Source organism: Esox lucius, chromosome 12, assembly GCF_011004845.1.
Source record: "Esox lucius isolate fEsoLuc1 chromosome 12, fEsoLuc1.pri, whole genome shotgun sequence".
In the NCBI taxonomy this organism is placed as follows: domain Eukaryota; kingdom Metazoa; phylum Chordata; class Actinopteri; order Esociformes; family Esocidae; genus Esox; species Esox lucius.
In genome coordinates this window covers 33,891,624-33,913,093 of record NC_047580.1, presented here as the reverse complement: position 1 = coordinate 33,913,093, position 21,470 = coordinate 33,891,624, and the positions used below count along the sequence as shown (strand labels likewise).

The 21,470-nt window shown below is 44.7% G+C and overlaps 2 protein-coding genes and 1 non-coding gene across 16 annotated transcripts; 2 read left to right on the top strand and 1 right to left on the bottom strand.

Annotated features, from left to right (window-relative positions):
* The first annotated feature begins 354 nt into the window (after nucleotides 1–354).
* On the top strand, nucleotides 355–16,479 carry tpd52l2b (tpd52 like 2b). Of its 14 annotated transcripts, XM_020051702.2 has the most exons (10): nucleotides 355–635; nucleotides 2,239–2,441; nucleotides 2,812–2,960; nucleotides 8,011–8,058; nucleotides 9,154–9,255; nucleotides 11,665–11,691; nucleotides 12,425–12,469; nucleotides 12,779–12,827; nucleotides 13,622–13,656; nucleotides 14,085–14,188. In XM_020051702.2, exons 1-9 carry the CDS (start codon nucleotides 617–619, stop codon nucleotides 13,628–13,630), a joined length of 651 nt encoding a protein of 216 aa, XP_019907261.1. In that variant the 5' UTR covers nucleotides 355–616; the 3' UTR covers nucleotides 13,631–13,656; nucleotides 14,085–14,188. The 14 variants fall into 14 exon arrangements, with proteins under 14 accessions (XP_019907261.1, XP_019907258.1, XP_019907257.1 ...); XM_020051698.3 differs by lacking the exon at nucleotides 13,622–13,656 and having other exon boundaries at nucleotides 360–635; nucleotides 2,275–2,441; nucleotides 12,428–12,469; nucleotides 14,085–16,479; XM_020051697.3 differs by lacking the exon at nucleotides 13,622–13,656 and having other exon boundaries at nucleotides 360–635; nucleotides 2,275–2,441; nucleotides 14,085–16,479.
* Nucleotides 16,480–18,003: 1,524 nt separating this feature from the next.
* trnae-cuc lies at nucleotides 18,004–18,075 on the bottom strand. Its single transcript has one exon. It is a non-coding gene; the product is annotated as a tRNA-Glu (tRNA).
* Nucleotides 18,076–18,339: 264 nt separating this feature from the next.
* Nucleotides 18,340–21,111, top strand: ppdpfb (pancreatic progenitor cell differentiation and proliferation factor b). Its single transcript, XM_020051874.1, has 5 exons — nucleotides 18,340–18,495; nucleotides 19,223–19,317; nucleotides 19,551–19,631; nucleotides 20,159–20,258; nucleotides 20,432–21,111. Exons 2-5 carry the CDS (start codon nucleotides 19,263–19,265, stop codon nucleotides 20,547–20,549), a joined length of 354 nt encoding a protein of 117 aa, XP_019907433.1. The 5' UTR covers nucleotides 18,340–18,495; nucleotides 19,223–19,262; the 3' UTR covers nucleotides 20,550–21,111.
* Nucleotides 21,112–21,470: the final 359 nt, after the last annotated feature.

Here is a 21,470-nt window from a genome sequence, read left to right as displayed (position 1 = left end):
TACACGGTTCACAGTGCCTTGACTTGGTCTATAAGTGAGCAGGGCCCAAGCATATTACTTTTCAAGAGGCCCAGGATTCCTGGCAACTACCCTGTTTTTGGTGGCAACATCTACATATGCAAACTGAGACCGCTAGGAACACCATTACATCAAGTACATTTCTGACTGCCTTTATTTAGCGAATAAAGATTATTCAGATAAAGGTTATTCGGCAGACAAACAAAACCTATTAAAATCCTTGTTGTAATCCAACACCATATCCCACTGAAAATCAAGATGTTCACAGACACACCGTGTACAACGATCACGACACCTGACCAGTCAAATTGTAAAATGGGGGTAGGGGACTAGAGACTATTTGGCGACGTCATCCACAGACGCCGGAAAAGGCGCAAGCTTGAAGTTCATCGAGCTGAGTTGGCTGTTGTTGGAGCGATTAGTACCTGTTCGTGTAGATCTCCATCGACGAGTTTGTTGTTGTGGAATCCTGTCACACGACGGGAGAGGCTCGCTGCTTTCGATTGATTGAGTGGACGCCCCTGTGTTAGCTAGCCACCCTTTTCCATTACCCAACGGACATTTCTAACGTAAAACGCTCAAACCCTCATTCGACGCAATGGACCCCGTTGGTCAAGGTAACGTACATCGATGACCCGATTGTTGTTGAACAGTTTATTTGCCGTTTGGCCGCGGTTTAAGGGGCAATCTTACGAATTATTCTTCGTGATTATGCGTGCGATACACAGCAGATGTGATCACGAACTTGTCTTGGGCCCGATGCAGCAACACAGCGGTTCTTAAAATGTCAAATACGCAAGGGTAGAGGAGGACACCGAGCTCGAGTTTCTTTTATGCAATTCCTTTATTTTCTCATTTACTTAGTCCTCGGTCAATGTAATCGGATTTATTGTTGTTTTTAGAGATATGCGACCTGGGGATTTTCTTTTTAATTGCTTTTGTGTCAACAACGGTAACTTTGAGACCGTAATACGTTAGCATGCTAGCTATTTAACTAGCCAAGAACGCAGGCAGACTGGCTTTTGCTAAGTTATTAGCTTGCCAGCTGATATGGTCCAGTCCGCATTGACACACCTAAATTGTTGGCTAGCCACGTAGCTAATAAACAATCCTATCGGGCGTGGCAAATAGCGTAGTGAGTTAACAAATTGCTTGTTTTGTTAGTTAGCAAACGTTACAAAGTTGGCTTGTTTACTTGCTAATTTACTAAGGCAGATGGCTGCAGCTTAGGCTATACTGAATACTAGGCAATTTTGTTGTGTATTCTAGTCCGTAATTATGAATCTAAGATGCGGTTGTCTAGCCAACTTATTAAGGTACCAATTAAACTCACACTGACCCTGCCAAAGACAACCAATGGTTATCGAGATTTGGATGCCACGCTGAATTGCTGTTTCTTCGCCTTCTCCCTTCCTGTTGCTGTAGGTTTGTGTACTCGTCACAGTTGATAGGACGAGATCAGGTTAACCTACATTCAACCTCAAAGATGCTATCGTCACATCGAGTTGGCTGTGATCTGAAATTCCTCAATTTGGGAATGTAATAACGTTTTCTCCTACTGCTGTGGTCAAAGTTATTTGTAAGTTGTACAGTAATAATAAAACGAGTCGAATAATACGAGCATTTAAAGGATTTATATAGTACGCAAAAAAAAAAAGGGTCCATTAAACGAGTGGTGGTGGTATTGGTCATTGTGATATTATAGTCAACATTAGGTCCAGTCATCTCCTACCCATCTCTTTATAGGAACGCTAATGCTGCTATTCTTACTTAGAAAAAGAGTAGCCTCGTTCACTGTGAATAGCTTATCGGAACGCTGTAGCCCCGTCTTGCTACAATGCCTCCCTCACAGACCACCACAAAGGCCAGACGATTTGGCAAGATAGGATGGCCCCAACGGGCCTGGCACAAGGATAATGTATCTCAGTTCAGCCATCGTGGCCAGATAAATGGTAGTCACTGGACTGAATGAAGGCTCCAAAGGTCATTCAAAACTAAAGGCTGCCGCTTCCGTAGCTACATTACAGTTACTGTAGAAGAATGATTTAAGCCTGTGTAATTTGCCTCCCATTCTCCTTCGGTGTAATTTCTGCTTTTGTTAGCCCAAACCCCTGTTGTATGTGTGAATCCAATTCCAACAGTCTGTATATGTGACTGAAGACCCAGAGAGCTCGTGCTGTAACTCTTCGTGACACTAACACCTCAATCAATTCATCTCAGCATGCCCCCCCGCCCCCACTCTCTCTCTCGACCCAGACATCAACCTGAACTCCCCCAACAAGGGCCTGAGCCACGCGGCAGGCGACGATGCCCTGTCCGGCGCCTCCGCGCAGGGGGGTGCTGTGGGCGTGTCGTCTGTCAGCACATTGCCCCCGGGGCTCACGGAGGAGGAGGCCGAGGAGCTCCGCATCGAGCTGGGCAAGGTACGGCAAGGTCCGCTGTGCCTACGGGCGTGTCCGTGTTTGTTCTGGCCTCCAGTCTTTCCCCTGAGACGTGGGGTCAACCAGGTTTCACCTGCCGGGGGTGGCGGGATGTTTTTCTTTTTAAGTGCAACCTTCTTTTCTTTTTTATGTAGTTTCTATATTTTGGTGAAATTTGTTGAGGAATTGTATGTTCCCCATTTGAATTACAGCCCTGTTAGCCTGAGTTTAGTTTGCTAATCCACAAAAACCATTGAGTGAATATAAAAACCAAAACGAGTATACTTCCTAAGGCTATTCACCCTAGAGGAAGAATGTCACTTCAGTAGTCACTAAGTTAACTAGTGACCTATGTGCCCTGTTTTTCCACAAGGTGGAGGAGGAGATCAACACCTTGAGACAGGTGCTCCTGGCCAAAGAGAAACACTCTGCAGAGCTGAAGAGGAAGTTGGGTCTCAGCCCCCTAAATGAGCTCAAACAGAACCTCACCAAGGGGTGGCAGGATGTCCAGACCTCCAATGCGTGAGTAGAGGAATCTTAGAGGAATTCTCTGTCTTTGTAGTTTGACTAATGAGGTGAACAAGCAAGTGAAAGCCCTGGTACATTTCCACAGGGCACGAAGTGAATCTCATTGTGTTTAGCTTGTTCAAATTATGCAATACATTTTGCTTGTGGTAGGATCTCTGAATAGATTTTTCACTCGGCTCAGTATCATCTGTCAATCGAATATATTTTAAGACGTGTTTTTTTTTTTTTTAAGTTGTCAAAGTGCTGTACACCTTCCAACTGAAGCATTAGTGGCTAGATTCCCTCGGTTTTACTCTGGCTGAGTCGGATGGAGTCAGGGCTTTTAGTGTTTGGAGAGTGGCTTGGTGAGTGCCAGTCCAGGCCTAATTGGCACTCTGAGGTGAACATTAAGGCGGATGTCTTCCTGGGTCTTTGGAATCACCTGTTAGACTACATCACCCTTAGTCACCCTTGCTCTCCCGCTCTGCTCAAGTCCTGTTGCATTTAGGCTGACTCGCGTTCTAGTGCATTCTGTTACATGGTTAAAGAGGTGTTTGATTTATAGAAGTAGCAGGATTCATATTCTAGCATCTTAGATTGAGTGACGGTGAAGAGGCCTTGGTGATCTTAGAACGCAGGTGTGAAGATTGTTCCACGGAGGGCCAAGTGTTTGCTGGATTTTTGTCATGTCTTGTTAACTGAGAGATTCATTAAGGTTACTGATTAGTCAAGAACGGCCATCAACGAGTTGACTGTCTGCCACGCCACAAACCAGCTGGCACTAGGCCCCCTGGGGAATGAGGTTGACCCTGCTGTGTTCGGGGCTTCCTAAGATCCCGACAGTTGGTTGAATGTAGGGCTGTCGAATGATCATCTTTTTACGATTGATTGCATACCGTTCTGTAGTCACTTACATGTTCTGAATTTACTCAGATTTGCCCCCGAAATAAGACTGTTTCAGTCAGTGTACCAATTTTGATGTTGAAAATTTCAGTCATCGTCAAATTCAGTTTCCTGAGGTAACCTCCCTTGCTCCCTTCGGATATACACTCACCTGAAGGATTATTAGGAACACCTGTTCAATTTCTCATTAATGCAATTATCTAATCAACCAATCACATGGCAGTTGCTTCAATGCATTTAGGGGTGTGGTCCTGGTCAAGACAATCTCCTGAACTCCAAACTGAATGTCAGAATGGGATAGAAAGGTGATTTAAGCAATTTTGAGCGTGGCATGGTTGTTGGTTCCAGGCAGGCCGGTCTGAGTATTTCACAATCTGCTCAGTTACTGGGATTTTCATGCACAACCATTTCTAGGGTTTACAAAGAATGGTGTGAAAAGGGAAAAACATCCAGTATGTGGCAGTCCTGTGGGCGAAAATGCCTTGATGCTAAAGGTCAGAGGAGAATGGGCCGACTGATTCAAGCTGATAGAAGAGCAACTTTGACTGAAATAACCACTCGTTACAACTAAGGTATGCAGCAAAGCATTTGTGAAGCCACAACACGCACAACCTTGAGGCGGATGGGCTACAACAGCAGAAGACCCCACCGGGTACCACTCATCTCCACTACAAATAGGAAAAAGAGGCTACAATTTGCACGTGCTCACCAAAATTGGACAGTTGAAGACTGGAAGAATGTTGCCTGGTCTGATGAGTCTCAATTTCTGTTGAGACATTCAGATGGTAGAGTCAGAATTTGGAGTAAACAGAATGAGAACATGGATCCATCATGCCTTGTTACCACTGTGCAGGCTGCTGGTGGTGGTGTAATGGTGTGGGGGAGGTTTTCTTGGCACTCTTTAGGCCCCTTAGTGCCAATTGGGCATCGTTTAAATGCCACAGCCTACCTGAGCATTGTTTCTGACCATGTCCATCCCTTTATGACCACCACGTACCCATCCTCTGATGGCTACTTCCAGCAGGATAATGCACCATGTCACAAAGCTCGAATCATTTCAAATTGGTTTCTTGAACATGACAATGAGTTCACTGTACTGAAATTGCCCCCACAGTCACCAGATCTCAACCCAATAGAGCATCTTTGGGATGTGGTGGTACGGGAGCTTCATGCCCTGGATGTGCATCCCACAAATCTCCAACTGCAAGATGCTATCCTATCAATATGGGCCAACATTTCTAAAGAATGCTTTCAGCACCTTGTTGAATCAATGCCACGTAGAATTAAGGCAGTTCTGAAGGCGAAAGGGGGTCAAACACAGTATTAGTATGGTGTTCCTAATAATCCTATAGGTGAGTGTAATTCGCGAATGCCTGATTCATAGAGTGATGCCGGTGTGCATTGTCCAATCCGATAGCTCAAATCCAGATTGATTTTGGGGAAATGAAGCTGAGCGCTAAGCTCTGCAGCTGTGGTTTTAACACCGATTCTGTTTCTAGCTATGCGAGAACCACAGAGACAAGTGGAATGAAGTTCCCAGCTCTGCGTTGTGAGACCGTTGGCCTGCAATGTGCTGCCAGTGTTAGCTTCCCCATGTGTGACAGCACCTGCCCAGGGCAGTGCATTATCACTTCAGTGTGACCCTGCTGTCATAATATCCAACCCGTATGTAGTTTGGATTCTGAAACACTTGTCCTTTGTCCGTAGGGAATGGGGTGGTTTCCTGTGCTCGTGTGCGAAAACTCACATTCTCACGATACCAGGTGTTACGTGGGTTGCTCTTTTAATAATGCGATACCATGGCGAGCTGCGTCGACGTCGTTCTGCGTTGACCTTCGGATGTAGGTTAAATGAGAGGCCTTGTTCAGCAGGCGAACGTTGTGGAACTATGCAGTAAGAAGAAGCTCACCTGTTTCTCGTTCATATTGTCTTTCTCATCCAAACTGCATTTGGTGGTTTGCCCCGGAGATGGGGTGTGTTGAGACTGAAGTCCCATAACCTAATCAGGCTAAAGATGTTTATGGCTAGCCCAGGATCGGCTAATCAGGCTGAAGATGTTTATGGCTAGCCCAGGATCGGCTAATCGGGCTGCAGATGTTTATGGCTAGCCCAGGATCGGCTAATCGGGCTGAAGATGTTTATGGCTAGCCCAGGATCGGCTAATCGGGCTGAAGATGTTTATGGCTAGCCCAGGATCGGCTAATCGGGCTGAAGATGTTTCCAATGGGATGACGGTGAAGCCGAATGTGCCGACCCTTGGAAAGGTAGGGGGGCCTGGCCCAGTGTAAACCAGCCAGATCCTATTGGGCAATATTGCCGTTTTTTTTTAGCATATTTCTGATATCGAAGCCCTGCACTGAGAAGTGCCATAACTCAATTTGCACTGCCCTCCTTCTAAATGAATGCCTTTTTATCTTACTTTTGGCTGTGGTGAACTCCACCAGCTTAGATGCATCCATTCTGTTGTCAGCATTGTCCTTGTGGGAACAGAAGTGTGTTGTGATCGGTTGTTTGATCGGTGGGAATCTGGGGAATTGTTTCCATGGTTTCCGCTGCCACCCGCTGTTGCGCCTCTTGCTCGTGCTTCAGATGCCTTCATTCAGTTGGCTGTCGGTGTCTCACTGAGTGTAGCTCACGGTAATAACAGACAGACGCTTCCTATAAACGGTTGGGACATACACCTACAGCTCACTGGAGCACATCTTTTTTATTTATGATGGTTAGAAATGACTGTTCCTCACATGACCTGTCTGGTTGTCACTTTGTCCAGCCTTTTTCCCTGTGTGGTAAATGTTGGCTTTGGTCAACTATGCCCATTCTCTACTCCCCCCCCCCCCCCCCCCCCCCCAGAGTAAGGAATGTTTTGGATTCCTTTGTGTTAGACCGATGAGTTTCCAACTAGGATTAGTGCAATAGCTAGAAGTCTACAGGATTAGCAGACATGCTGGTTAGTATTGACATGTAGCAGTACCACTTACATTATCATGCCACTGCGCCCTGTATACAGGAAGTATCACCAAGTTAATCTGACTCTAGGGAGGCAGTTCAATGGGCTTTGTTGTCAAAATCCTGAGCGCGGCCAGTGACTAATCATGTTGCCTTTGTCGTTAATTTTGGTTGTGCTTAAAAATAGGAGGGCAGATATACTGGTGTTCCTCCTTTTATAGCCTTCGTTTAATGCGTGTGGGCGGGTGCAACAAGTATACCTCCCACATGTTCACCACCATCGCTACGGAAAACTGCACCTGTCTAGGGGGCTGATTGCCTGCAGCAACAGGCCTGGCGGGTTGCTTGGCCCGTTGCTGCGGGGACACACACGGACACACTTTCTGAACTAGATGAACTGCACCGACCTGCCGTGGTGCTCTGTGTTAGAGAGGAGTGGAGGACATTGGAATTTAAGACACTGAAAGAGAGGGAGGGAGTACCGGAGATAAACCACCTACGGCCGACAGATATGGCTGTCTGGCACAAAGGCCTGTCACGCCCACAGCAGGGACGTGGAAGAATGCCGGGACGGTTTAGGGGCGACCAGACAGATCTTTCTGTCAGCGTTCAGGATGTTAGGGTTTCTGCTTTATTTGTTAGCCCAACGGCTATGCTAACATAGTGCTTCGCTGTTTCCATGGTGCTCAGTGGACCTGGTCACAGCCGCCATTTCCACTCAGGCTAATGTAGCGACGACTGTACCTTATGCCGCCCTGAGTTTGTTTGAGGCACTGTTTGCCCTCCCTGCAAATTACTCACACAAGGGCTACAAAAGGTCATATGTTGTATGACGTCTTCGGAGTGCCAAGATGTTTGATTTAGTATTTCCAAAGGGTTTAACAAATCCCTAAAAAGGATTTGCAGAGCTCAGGTTTTACGATCTCTGATTCTTACTGCCCTTGCGCTATATCCTGAACCCAAAAAAAAGCAAGATCTCAGAACTGGCCATTTGTCAATTCAGTGTTTCAGACAAACTTCGCAAATAAAGGAGTTTTTGTAAGCCAGTGTGGAAGTGCTAGTTGTGAATAGTTGTATTATGGTATGACTATTTCAGTGTAATTTTTGAAAAGTTCATATTTAAAAAATAAAGTTGATAAGTTTCTAACTTGCCCTGTCTTTCCATGTGAGCGGTCAGTTAGTTGTTTCATTTTTCAATGTTACTATTTGTCCGTAGATATCTTACAGCGTCTGCAACTTTGGACGACATTGCCAGATCGGAAGCGTGAGTTACATTTACCTTTTGTTGTTTCTTTTTAGTTTTGTCTGAATTTATTTTGCCTACGTTCATTTAGCCTATTTGTTGCGCCTGATCTTCATTCCTTTTGTTTCAGATGACGGGGGGGGGGGGGTGTGTGTGTCTTACTCTTCATACCATTAACATCTGCGGGGGGGTTTGTGGGAATTGTTTGCACAGATATTTTTTTTTTTTTTCTTCTTTTGAGCGGCTTTTTGAATGGTGAAGGGTTGGTTTGCTGGTGATGGTGATCTACTGAGAACACTGCTGAAATTACTGCCGTTTGTCTTTCATTGAACTGAAGACCCAAAAGCCGATATTGTGAATATTTCTTGAAGCTGCGCAGTACTTATTGTGTTTTCAGATAATATGTTAACGAATCCGTTCTGATTAAATCCTTCTTTGGGGCAAGACTTGTCACCTGACATTAGTGTGCTTTCAGGACTTGGTTTGGGTTCAACCTCAGTGTTACTTCACAATATGCCCAGCTGGAGAGTTACCTGCCTCTTCATGGGTTTTAATTGTGTTACTCCTTGCTAAGAAGCCTCTTATTTTACTTCTCTGTTATGACTCTGTGTTCTAAGCGCAGTAAATGCTGTGGTAGATTCCACCTTTAGGTCAGTACTGCTATGTAAAATGAATATATCTAAACTCTGCTATTTTCTATCTAGTTTTCGGTTAAAAATGCCATCGGAGATGGCCCTGAAACCCCCCCCCCCCCCCCCGAATCCTCCACCCCTGAATAAACTCCTGGGAGGCACCGGTTTGTGTTGTCTGGCTGTGGTAGTGGATCCTTCCTGGCCACAGGAATGTATTTTCGAACTGTTAAGTTGGCTCAATGCCTGCAGTATTTTGTTTTGTTTGTTGAGTCCAACTAATTACTGGATACTAACTCCACTTAGCTTATTCCTGGCGAATTACTGCTGGATCTATTTTAGTTCTGTTTGTCGGACCTGTTAATCCCTCGGTGGCCGAAAAAGTGTTAATGCTGAGAGTTGTGACCTGTTCCAAACCAAATGAGCCTGGTTTTCAGTCATGTCCTGACAAGTTCTGTTTCTCGCTTTTCTTTCCCCTCCCCCCCAGGTATAAAAAGACTCAGGAGACCCTGTCAGTGGCTGGACAGAAAACAACTGCTGCCTTCTCTACCATGGGCTCTGCCCTAAGCAGGAAACTGGGAGATATGAGGTACAGACTTGGGCACAAAGTTGCCACATCCCCTTCTTGTATTGGTATTATCCCTTCCAATGTAAGGTTTTTTTGTTCCACTCCTGGAGAGCTAGGTTTGCCGCAGGGTATTGCTTCAACTCTGGTATATTAGCTCTCCAGGAAAGAGGTTGTCCATCCAGCAAAATTGGGAGTCAACTCTCATAGCTCGTAGTATTTATAGAGCATTCTTTTTTTTAAACCTGCAAATATCTGCCAGAATAAAGGAAAGGAGGGACCCAGTGTGTGTTATGAGCGGATGCGCCCCTGGTTTTAAGTTCATATTTCATTGTGCTTAGGGTCATATAGAAATGTTTTTGGAAAGGCTGTTTTGCCCAGGTTTGACCTACAATGGCTAGAAGAAGTATCTGACTTTGAAAGCGGGCTGATGGCAGAGGCGCATTTGGCCGGCACTTTAGTGATGTAGTCTTCTCCAATTGTGCTTCTCAGTTACCAGATCATAAGCCAATTAAACTATTCTAGAGCAACGGCTTCTTTCGATAGAATGCCAAACTATGGAATTTTGTGTGGAATAATCGTTTTGTATCCATTTTTGCTCTCTGGCAAAGCTTATTTAAGGTCTTCCCAAACTGGCACATCGCCATATTAACGGTCTTAACACACTTAATATAGGAATGTCCTTGTATTAGCAAGTTGTATTAACAACGAACTCTAGCTCTGACTTAACGTCACCTTCAAGGCAAACCTATTTGCTTGCTCTGACTTGTACCTAATTAATATTTAGATTAACTGTGGTCATGTTTAAAGCCGGAGGTCAGCGTGTCATGAGGCTTTGCGTCCTGGAACAATTCCCCTGTTTCCTTCATGATTAAGAATACTTCTCTATTACACTTCTTGAAGCGCTATCCTGTTAGGTTTTAAAACTAGCTAAAAAGACCCCCATGGTTCTTTGTCTGAGGGGCTTTAATGTTGCTGTTTCACAGTCCGCCTCACCTACTTTCCTCATCCATGTTCCTCACCTACTTTCCTCATCCATGTTCCTCACCTACTTTCCTCATCCATGTTCCTCACCTACTTTCCTCATCCATGTTCCTCACCTACTTTCCTCATCCATGTTCCTCACCTACTTTCCTCATCCATGTTCCCAGTCAATCTACAGTGTTGTCCATAAGTATTTGTACAGTGAGGCAAGTTTTGTTTTGGCTTTGGGCTCCTGATAAAAAGTGCAAACTGTCAGCTTTAATTTGAGGATGTTTTCATACATCAGATTAACCATCTGGTAATGACCGCGCATTTTCTACATGGCATAGACCTGTCCGACAGACCACCAGCTCCAGGAGGTAGATGTGGATGTGTTGACTCTCACCATTAGCAAAATGCTTCACCTTGCAGCAGGACAAAGACCACAAACAAACGGCTGGCAGGGACTGGAATCCAATTGGGTGTGTTTCGCTTGCTAAAGGCAGGACTGAAGGCAAAAATGTCCTCAGGCAAACTGAACTGAGGATCAGTAAATGTCTGGCAGGGCATCACCAGGGAAGGCACCTAGCGTCTGGTGATGTCTTTGCAGTGAATCCTTTACATTCGACGACCCAAAGTACCTAATATGATGTCTTTAATGTTGGGACAATGTATACGAACATATGTTCCTACACTGTACTGCCTGGATGTAATTACCCTCTAACTAATAACACTCAGTCTCCACATTTACCTCAGTCATTATTTTAAATCCAATGTGCTAGAGTTGCGCTTCAATAACAATATTTGGGTTGCTGTTATATTGTTATCCCAGCTTAATGGCATGCTGAATTAATCATCTGGCAACGCTTGTTTTCCCCCCTGTCCATTCACAACTTAGTGTGTTGATGCCATGTTCCTGTTTCCAGATCCATTGCCCTGTCCTGATGTCCATACTTCCTGTCTCTTTGTTTTCCTTCCTGCATGTTGGGTACATTCTGTCTCAATGTGCCATTTGACCTGTGGTTCCTTGGCTAGTTTGGCCCACTTCATCATTGTTTTTTTACTGTGTCTTTTTGTCTGTCCTTCACTGAGTACGTCTTTCCGGCTGCATCCCACATGCCACATGGTTCCCCACACTGTGGGCCACCTTTGACCAGAGCCTTGTTTGATGAATGAATTTTGTACTGTCCTTTTGGCTAGCTCTGCTCATAGAGAACGATAGTGAAAGCATCCCCTGTTATAAAGCAGTGCTGTTGAGTGAATCTCCATTTTGTTGGCTGGGTATGCCTCCAACGTGCACGCTAGAAGGAGGGACTCCCGGCACTTCGTTGCCCTCAATGGCACTCCCTGTACTGAACCTGCGTTTTGGCCGGTAGAGGCCTCTGTCGTTCTCTATGGCTGTGCCCGCCCCAGCTTGTGCCTCAACCCTGTTTTTGTTTCCATTAAATGCTGCGCTACCTGGTCCTACAGAGCCCTGCCTTTCTCTAACTCCTTTGGGTAAGACTCATTTGTGCTACTTGACTGAATTATATCCTTTTTTTTTTGTTATGGGTTCTGATTGTTTGACTGAGGTGACCACCAGGTGGCAGTCGTGGACTGTGTGCAGCCCTTGTCTGACAGTGTTGGTCCCTGTATGACTGGGTCATCCATAGCTCATCCAAACGCAGCCATAACCCTGCCTGTTTCTTCAGTTCATCTTAAAAACTGTGACTGCAGACACGCTGCTAACTTCATGCCATAGGTTACCTACCTTGTGGTTGTGTTTTCTAATGTAACATTAAGTGAATGACCCAGAGATGCTTTAAGGACAGAAATGCTAAGTGGGGGGGAAAAAAACCCCTTCAAGCATGGTGGTTGCCATTGAAGACCTCTGAGTTCTACTGTAGTCTTTCAGCTTCGTTGGCTGATCCTTCCTAACCACCCTCAACTGGGACATCCGGAGGGATCAGCCAATGAGTTAGACCGTAATGGACCGCTTTAACCGAGGAGATGACCTCTGGCTCAGTCCATGCAGGGACCGACCCTACAGTGATGCGGACATGCGGGTGACACCGCCATCTGTGTGACAACTGACTGCTCTGATGTGTCACTTCCTGTTACTGCGGCAACTGACTGCTCTGATGTGTCACTTCCTGTTACTGGCCTGCTTTAATCAGTGTCTGTCTGTCCTCTCTGCTCGGCCACTAATACTCTCACTTCTTTGTCTCCCTTCCTGTTAACGCTTACAAAGTAGCAACTACTCGATTCGACATTCCATAAGTATGCCGGCGATGAGGTAAATTAGCTCACACACTTTCATCTCGTTTTTAAAAAGTATTTTATGCATGAGTAAGGATGTTACTGTCTCCGGATGGACACCTGCTGTTGTCTGGTCTGTGTGAGCTGGGGGTTTTGTATGTCTGCGAGTCCTTACTTTCTTGTGACCGGGGGTTCCTGGTGAGGATTGTAGAGTCCCGTAGGTTGTACAAACCCTATCATGATTATTGACGTGACCCCCCTGACCTGTGAGTGTGTGGCCAGTTCATAGCTGTTGCCATGACGTCATCTGTGGGACGTTTTGTAACGCCTCGCTTTGCTTTTGCAGAAACTCTCCGACCTTCAAGTCGTTTGAGGACAAAGTTGGCAACATCAAGGTGAGCTGACCGTGGCTGTTGACATGTTGGTGACATGGTGCATTCCGTCACCCTGGGACACAACTCAAGTTGGAATGGACCAACATGTTAAAGGGGAGTTTGGGATTTTGCCACGTGGAACCTTTATCTATAGTACCCAGGATCTAATCTGTTACTGGAAGTCTACAGGAATTGTTCTGTCCAAAGACGTTCCGTCGTAGTGCTTACGCTTGTTGGGTGGAAAATTACCTGGTGTATTCATACGAGGTGATGTCTGATAGGGTATAAAGATGTTCTTTAGACACTGTCTGCAGATAATGGGTCACGCTGGAAAAATCCTCAACTGTCCTTTCAAGTAAATTTGTGTCTGTGTGTTTGTGTGTGGTCTTACTGAACACATGGGGACCAAAATGTCCCAATGAGTATAGTAAAACCAGAAAAAATTGACCTCATTGGGACCTTTTGACGGTCCCCGTGAGGCAAAAGTCAATTTCCGACTCAAGGTTTAGGGTCAAACTTACAATTGATTTTATAGTAAAAATTGGGTTTTCTTTAAGGTCCAGGTGTTGTTGGTTAAGGTTAGGCATTACATATGGATAAAGTTTAGACATAAATGTTACTTTATTGAGGTTAGGTTTAGGGTTAAGATTAGGGCAAGGGAGCATGCAATTTCTATTTTCTGGTCAAATAAACGTGTGTGTGTGTGTGTGTGTGTGTAGGGTTGAGCTTGTATTGGACATTTATCAACTGTCTCAGACAACTGTGTGTACCCAGACATGAAATGACTGAAGCCTGACCATCTGTTCTGTTGACAGTTGGGCTGATCCAGAGCCCCTGCGCTGCAGCACAGGTAAACGGGATGTGTGGCTAAAATAACGGGTAGAGCGTCTGCTGGTTTGGCGTCCCGGCCAATCAGCCGGTCCCTGTGGATTATGGGAAGGAACTAACAAGTGGGGGTTGTGCTTTGATGTTACTCACCGTGTGTCACATTAACTATTTACTGATGCTGCAGCACAGGCTGGTTTGAATGGTGTCCCCCCCCACTCCCATGCCAATCTCACATGACTGCACTGTGTGTATATTCAGTACCAGTCACATGTTTGGACACATCAACCCATTCAAGTGACCTACTGGTACTGTTTGTCTCCATCTCTCGCTCCCACACATTTCTTTAGATAAGATGATTTGCCACCGATTTCCCATCATGTTGATGCTTTTCCATTCTCTCTGTGCTTTTTCCGCCTCTTCGCCCTGCTCTTCCTCGATCTTCCTCTACAGTACAAAGTGGTCGGAGCGAGAGGAAACGGTGAAGCGGTCCAGTCACCGACCGAAACACACCACGTTCAGGACAACGCCCCCTTCTGAAGCTCCTCCCTCTCCCATCACCTGGACTGTGACATCACTATGCGCCTCATCTCAGAGTGACCCCCTTGACATTTGACCTATGTTACCCTTCCCCTCCTGACACCACATGCCGTTACTCACCACTGCCTCCCCCCGCCCCGCTACAACCCAACACTACATTGACCCCTGACCCCTAGGCCAAGGCTAGACAACCTACCCATCCGCTCCCTGTGGCCCTCCAGAAATGGAACCCTTGTGGCGATTTGTCTGGACTGGACGGGTAGAAGCCGTGTGCCCACAATTCTTCTTTTCCTGCGACACGGAAAGGTGCCAGGCTAATGTTAAAACGTATCCAAGTGAATGGCTAGGTTGTTTTGTTGCTGTATGGCTTCCTCGTATCCCTTCTACTCCCTTTCAATCCACACCGGTGCCTAGGGGGGTCAGGGCCTAGCATCGGTTTGTAACTAATCCTCACCTCCCCTCTCGCCTATGAAAAGCATGTTCATATCTCAACTCATTGTACAAATACAAACTAGTGCAGAAGAGGTTTTCACAGCATCTGATCACCACAGCTTGTAAAAAAAAAAACAAAAAAAAAAGTTAAACCATTTTGTATTATAAAACTATTTTACACTGCTTTGCATAAAGTTTTTACATAACTTTTATCTATATAAATATATGAATACATATTATAAACAATAATATGGCGTTCATCAACATCTAATGATGGGGAGGAGTCTCAATCAAGGAAGTGAAGTACCCACTCTGCTCTACAGCTTACTCAAGTACTCAAGCTCTACAGCTTTGATCTCAGTTTTGGACCCTTCTAGATTAATTTTTTTTTTTTCTTCTATACTGACTACAACATAAAGCAATGCTTTGCGGTATAATTAGTTGGCTACCTAGGGAATGGGGAAACTTGTGATTCGACCTTAAACTTTTACGCTGTCATTGCTTTGTCTTATGTTACTTCACTGTTACAAAATATATATTTGTCTCTCTATTTTTGTCACCTTCTGTTGTAGAGTAGTCTTTTAAAAGGGGGGGGGGGGGGGGGGGGGGGGGTTTCCTCTGAACCTGTCCTCCAGCCTCCCGGGGCACACTCCTGCCCCTCCCCGGCTTGAGAAGCACCCAAACAGACATCTTTGTAAATGCACTCCCATATGCCCCAACGGACACACCCCCGCCCAGATTATGTCCACTGTTGTGATCACCAACACTTCCTGTTCAGCCACTGTGCTCCATTTCAGGCTCTTTATAGTATGATAATAAACACGCTGTGACCTTTATGCAGCCTCCAGCAGCCCCATGTGATGGTGGCTGGTGTTTTGGTAGCACGGTTTTATTTTCAACATTTAAGTACTTATAGGTTGTATTGTTGTTGTTTTTGCCTGATTTCGAGTATTCTGTTCCAATCAAGAGATTAATTTTTTTATTTTTCCTGTTGGTCCTGTTTAGTTGAGATGGTCGTATTTAGACAATGTTATTGAGTTTCCTTCTCTCTTGGGTGGAGTTCAATTAAATAGGGGAATTTTGTATTTAATTGCCATCTGTAAATTGTTGCCAATTATTTAATATTTGCCTGCTACAGCGCTCTTTCAAATGAGTTATTAGTCATGCCATAGATGGTTTACTACTATCTGGACTGGTTCCCCTCACAGGTTAGGCTGCTTTTCTGTAAAGCATCCCTGCTATTATTTTGTTTTACTAATTGGTCTGAAGACCAGTGAGAACGTGTATGAAAAGATCCGATGTGGTTGGTCGAAAGATTTGTTGGGCTGGGGAAAAAGGAACAGATTTGGCCTTCCTGTCTGAATGCAACATTGGACACAGAATCTCTTGAATATTTTTTTTGGGTTCCAGGGCCAGGCTTAATCTGTCTGGGAAACCTTCCCTAAATGGCTGCATTGTGACAGGCAGTCCAGTTTCCTGTTTATGGGGAAATTATTAGATTTCTATCGGTCAAAATACAAGTTGTTGGCCGAAGATCAGAATTTGGATGCCGTTTGAATGCAAGCCATTTTTAGATGGTTTCTGTTTCCTTTGGTTGACGTTGCAATGGGGAAAGTTTTTCTGTGTAAAGTTGCAAAAAACTATTGGGGTCAAATGTAAATTTTTGGGGCACCTTGGCTGAATTTGTTAAAACACATTGTTAGGGGCATTTGCAATGTGCCAACCATGCCAATTTAGGGAATGAAAGTTTGAATATATAGCTTTATTTAGGAGCCTATCAGTAGAAGTTGAAGGGATCAGATAGAATGGTGGATGAGTTAAACGAAGAAAAAAACATGTATGTTTTGGATATCAATAAAGCATTCCTTTAAACAGTGATGTTTATTTAGCAGAATTTATCAACTTGTTCACTTTAAAATGTTATTACATTATTTTATTATATACATTGATCAGCCATGACTGATTTTGCTGCCAAAACAGCCCTGTCCCATCAAGGCATGGACATCACTGGACCTCTGAAGATGAGCTGTGGTATCTGGCACCAGGACGTTACCAGCAGATCCTTTAAGTCCTGTAAGTTGTGAGGTGGGGCCTCCATGGATCGAACCTCTTTGTCTAGCACATCCTACAGATGCTTGATTGGATTGAGATCTGGGGAATTTGGAGGCCAAGTCAACCCTTTGAACTCATTGTGTTCCTCAAACCATTCCTGAACCATTTCTGCTTTGTGGCAGGGCGCATTATCCTGCTGAAAGGTTAATGCCATCAGGTATTACCGTTGCCATATAAGGGTGCACATAGTCTGCCACAGTGCTTAGGTATGTGGTACCTCTCAAAGTGGCCGCCCATGATCCTGTCACGGTTCCTTTCTTGGACTACTTTTGATGGGCACTGACCACTGCCGACCAGGAACACAACACAAGGGCTGCATTTTTGGAGATGTTCTGACCCAGTTGTCTGGCCAACACAAGCTGTCCCTTTTGGTCAAAGTTGCTCAGATTCTTATGCTTGCCCATTTTTCCTGCTTCTAACACATCAACTTCAAGGACAGAATGATCACTTGCTGCCTAATATATCCCACCCACTGACAGGTGCCATGATTATGACATTATCAGTGTTATTCACTTCACCTGTCCGTGGTCATAATGTTTTGGCTGATCAGTAAATATATCCTTTTTAACATCAGCAGTTTGATGTGGCTTTCAGTTACCTTTCAAAAACAGGACCAGAGAGAGTGGAAATACAGACTACAAAGACTTGTAAAGAAACTAGAACTGGGTTCCCCAAAAGTCTTACATCACTGATTGAGTTGGGTGCTATTAAACATCAGCAGATCAGGATAAGATAAGGTGAGAGTTTCTAGAAAATGTTTTGTGATGATAATCTCAAGGAGAGTACTACACTCATGATGGCTAATCTAGTTTGGTTATGTGCTTGAATAGGCCCCATTTGCTGTTTTTGTTCTTGACATTTGCTTTGTGTAATAACACCACGTGACGCATGTCTTAATTGTATTTAAATACTATTGTACTGAAGGTACAATTATTTAAATATCCATAATAAAACCACTTGCAATATCCAAGTATTACCACAAAAGGGTACACTAACCGATTAGATCAAATAGACAACATTTCACTGAGGTATGCAAGGTTTAAAATGTATGTTCTAGTCAATCGTTTCTGTGCTTGTGGCCAGTTTGCAGTCTACAAAATAAAGTATCTTCCCCTCAGTTATTCGTAAAAAATGTTTACCTTGCAAGGTTGAGGTGATGATAACTGGTCTAAATGTAATGAGAAGAACTGAATTATCTGTCGCAGCGGCTTTCTATAGGTGTTATCCAGCAATAAACGAACAAACAGTAAAATGTCAAATAGTTATGATTCATATGAAAAGTAAGTCATTCCCTGACCGGGAATCGAACCCGGGCCGCGGCGGTGAGAGCGCCGAATCCTAACCACTAGACCACCAGGGAAGTGAAGTGTTTAGGAACATTTTACAATAAAATTAACATTGTTTATGATGGTTATTTAATAAGTATTTTATTTACTCAACTCTAAAAGTTTGTTTGTCGCATAATTTCCAATTTTCTCAAGCAGTTTCGAAGTTATACAAAAACTTCACCCAATCAACATCGAACTGAGAAAGAACTGCATGAGTTGCACGAGCGTTCCCGAAATTCTAGCCCCGCCCAGTCTCGCCATCGTAGAGAGTATAAAAGGTCTTGCCACCCCTTTCTTGCTAGAAATTTACTGCAGACATTTTTGCAGGACGTTGGAGGGTTATATTTACCCAAAACTTATTTTCAAATGGGCCCCGTCGCCTAGCGTTTACTCCCCGAGCCTCGCCGATTAAGTTGGGTGCTATTAAACATCAGCACGTCTGGGTAAAAAAAGGTGAGCTTTTCTTAAATTCATTTTGTCATGGAGAATACTACACTATCGATGCTCGTTGGTTAATCTGGTTTAGTGATGTGCTTGGAGGCCCCAATTGCTGTTTTTGTTTTTGACATTTGCTTTGTGTGATAACACCACGAAGGCATCGTGATCTATGCCTTAGTGATATTTTCAAGTTTGTGTGTGTATGTATATCCACAATACATTACTCTTTTTACGCAACAGTACTTATAGTAAAAGGTAGTTATCGGGATAAATGTTTCACAATTTTAACAACGAATGGTCGTCGCCATGTTGTTCGAGCATATGTGCACTACTGTAGCTAACTAGCTAGCCCGTCAAACTCGCAAAATGTAAATTTCTCTGCGTTTTCACTAATTGAATCTTACATTTGAATTGAAACATTAACACGCTACTGTAAAGGGGTAGTTATTTTGTTACTTTTACCAGAAATGCAGAATTTTTGCTTGACGTCGATATTTTGTAAGTTAACTTGTATTTTGTCTATTCCAATGTCATCCTAGCCAGTAGATGGAAAGCTCAAAACAGATTTCATAAACACGAAACACGGGGCTTCATTAATCTAATGTGAAATGTCCAAATGCTTTTTGAAAGTTGCCTTACGCATAGCATGAACATGTTTGTTATTGCTGTTGTCAAAAGCCTAAGTGTAGCTACGTAGCCAACCATTCATTTTAATCATGAATTGGTTTTGCTTTCTCTTTCAGGGTTTCCATCTCACTCAAGATTTAACAAGCTCGAAAGAATGGCAGCGATCAACGCTGGCGGTTCTCTTGTTGCTACCCATGACTACTATCGAAGTGAGTAGCTTTTCGGCCTGGACTTCACATGGATTACATTACTACATCTGAATCTGTCACGTTTGCCATATCCCATGATTCAGCTCTAGCCCCGGTTGGAATGTAGTTTTCATCCTTTTTATTTTATTTTTACAAAAGACCTGAGATATAAATGTATCTCGGCACTGGTAAATGAAGCCTTATTTTTCCTGGTTGTTGTCCTAATCTTTCTGTATCAATGTGACTTTCCCCAGGGCGTATTGGCTCCACGTCCAGCAGTAGCAGCTCCTGTGGTAGTTCCGAATTCAGTGGAGAGGTCATTCCACACCATCCAGGTATGACACCTGGGGGATTGACAAGGCCTGACCCTGCCATTTTATTTTATGTATTAGATGGTGGAGTAAAGTGTCATTATGTTCATGGGTTTAGGGACGACAGTGTTTCACGGCTTAAGGGTTGAATTGTATGGCGCTGTTGTCTGTGTAGTGGCGATCAAACCCACATTTTCAGTGTGCTAGGCTATAAACGTCTTGGAACCTCGAACTGCAGCAGTTAATGATTTTTCTCAATGTGGGGTGGTTTCAGAATTTCTCAATGGTCAGTCACTTGTCATCTAAAGCTTTCTGTAGATAAAACAAGGTAGTCTGGAAACATGTCTCAAGATTGCACTACCTGTCCTGGCTTGACAAGGAGTGGAACGTTCAGTACCCAAAATATCCTCAGACTTCTCCTATGACATGTTTTAAGCAATTAGTGTTCTATATACTATATTCAGTCTCAAACAAACTATACTTAGTCTTTCCTTTTTTGGGGTTAGGTTTCAGGTTACAGGTTGTCTGACTTGCCTGTGACCCATCCTCAGGTCTGCCCAAACAAGACGCCGGGCACTGGTGGTCCAGTTTCTTCTTCGGGAAGCCGAACCAGCCGGGAATGACCACTCTGACTGAGGAGGCCCAGCAGAAGTAAGTTCCTGTGGGTCCTTATCTGGCCGTTACCTCGCGTCCTCCATTTTCCATCCTGGTCGTACAACCGACGTGCCTGTCAGACTCCTGCGTTTGAGTCATCGTCTCCATGACGGGCTTACCTGTGCGGTTAAACAACTCCTTCGCTCTGACGCCGTGTCTCTCTCTTCCAGGGCGGCAGCTGTGGCTCTTACCAACGGCCAGGTGACCTGCGTTGCCAGGGAGATGGTGATGAAGAGGCAGGTCGCCGACGGTAGCAGCTCCGAGCCGGGGAGTCAAACCCCCTCCTGAGTGGGGGACCAACGCTAGGAGACGGCGGCAGCGTCCCTCCCACCCCCCCCACCCCACCTGTCCTGACCTCCACGCTAGCCCACTATGTGGCGTGCATGCTCGTCATATTGCTCCATGCTAGGTAGTGTGCTAGCGTAGATCTTGGGACGGATATCCCCTTCTCCTTAAAACCTTGTCCCAAATGGCACCCTATTCCCTGATGTAGGCCAGTATTTCTGACCTGGGCCCATAGTGGCATGATCACTGTAGGGTGCAATTTGGGATATTGACACTAGTGCCCTAGGCAGCGTTCAGGGCCTTTACGCCGCCATGTGTTCCCCAACAGGCTGGTGTGGAGGCTGGGGCGGGGCTGGTTCGGTTTGTCTTAATATAACAGGCTGCCAATGAATGTTGTGTTTTTGGATCTTGTGTTTTTTTTATATCTGACCAAAATTTAAATTGTTTTTATTTACATTTAAGCACTTGTTTGTAACATCATGGTGCATATACAACTTTTGTTAAAACTTTTCCACTTTGTCACCCTGTGATTGCAGATGTTCAATAAAATTAGCCTCACACAGCCTGTCGGCCTCTGGTTTCCTTTAATAGGAAGTAACACTCTGGCAGGTGTTTCTCCCCCCCCCTCCCCCCCCCCCCCCCCCCCCAGGACAGACTGTCTCTTTCACTGTGCACTTAGCATAAAGCCAGAAATTCTGTCAAACTGGATATGGCCCTTGGCACTACCAAGCATGAATCTGACATTAACTGGAAGTTCAGAGGCAGTCTCCTGGAGTGCTCTAGGGAAAGGCCATGTAAACACAGCTTGTGAAACTGACTACTCCTTCCTTGGTAGTTCTTGTTCTCTTGGCTTTACTCCTGCCACCCCTATTGGGTGTTGTATGCTTTTCAATTGGAATGAGTTTCTGCAGTTATTAAACCATA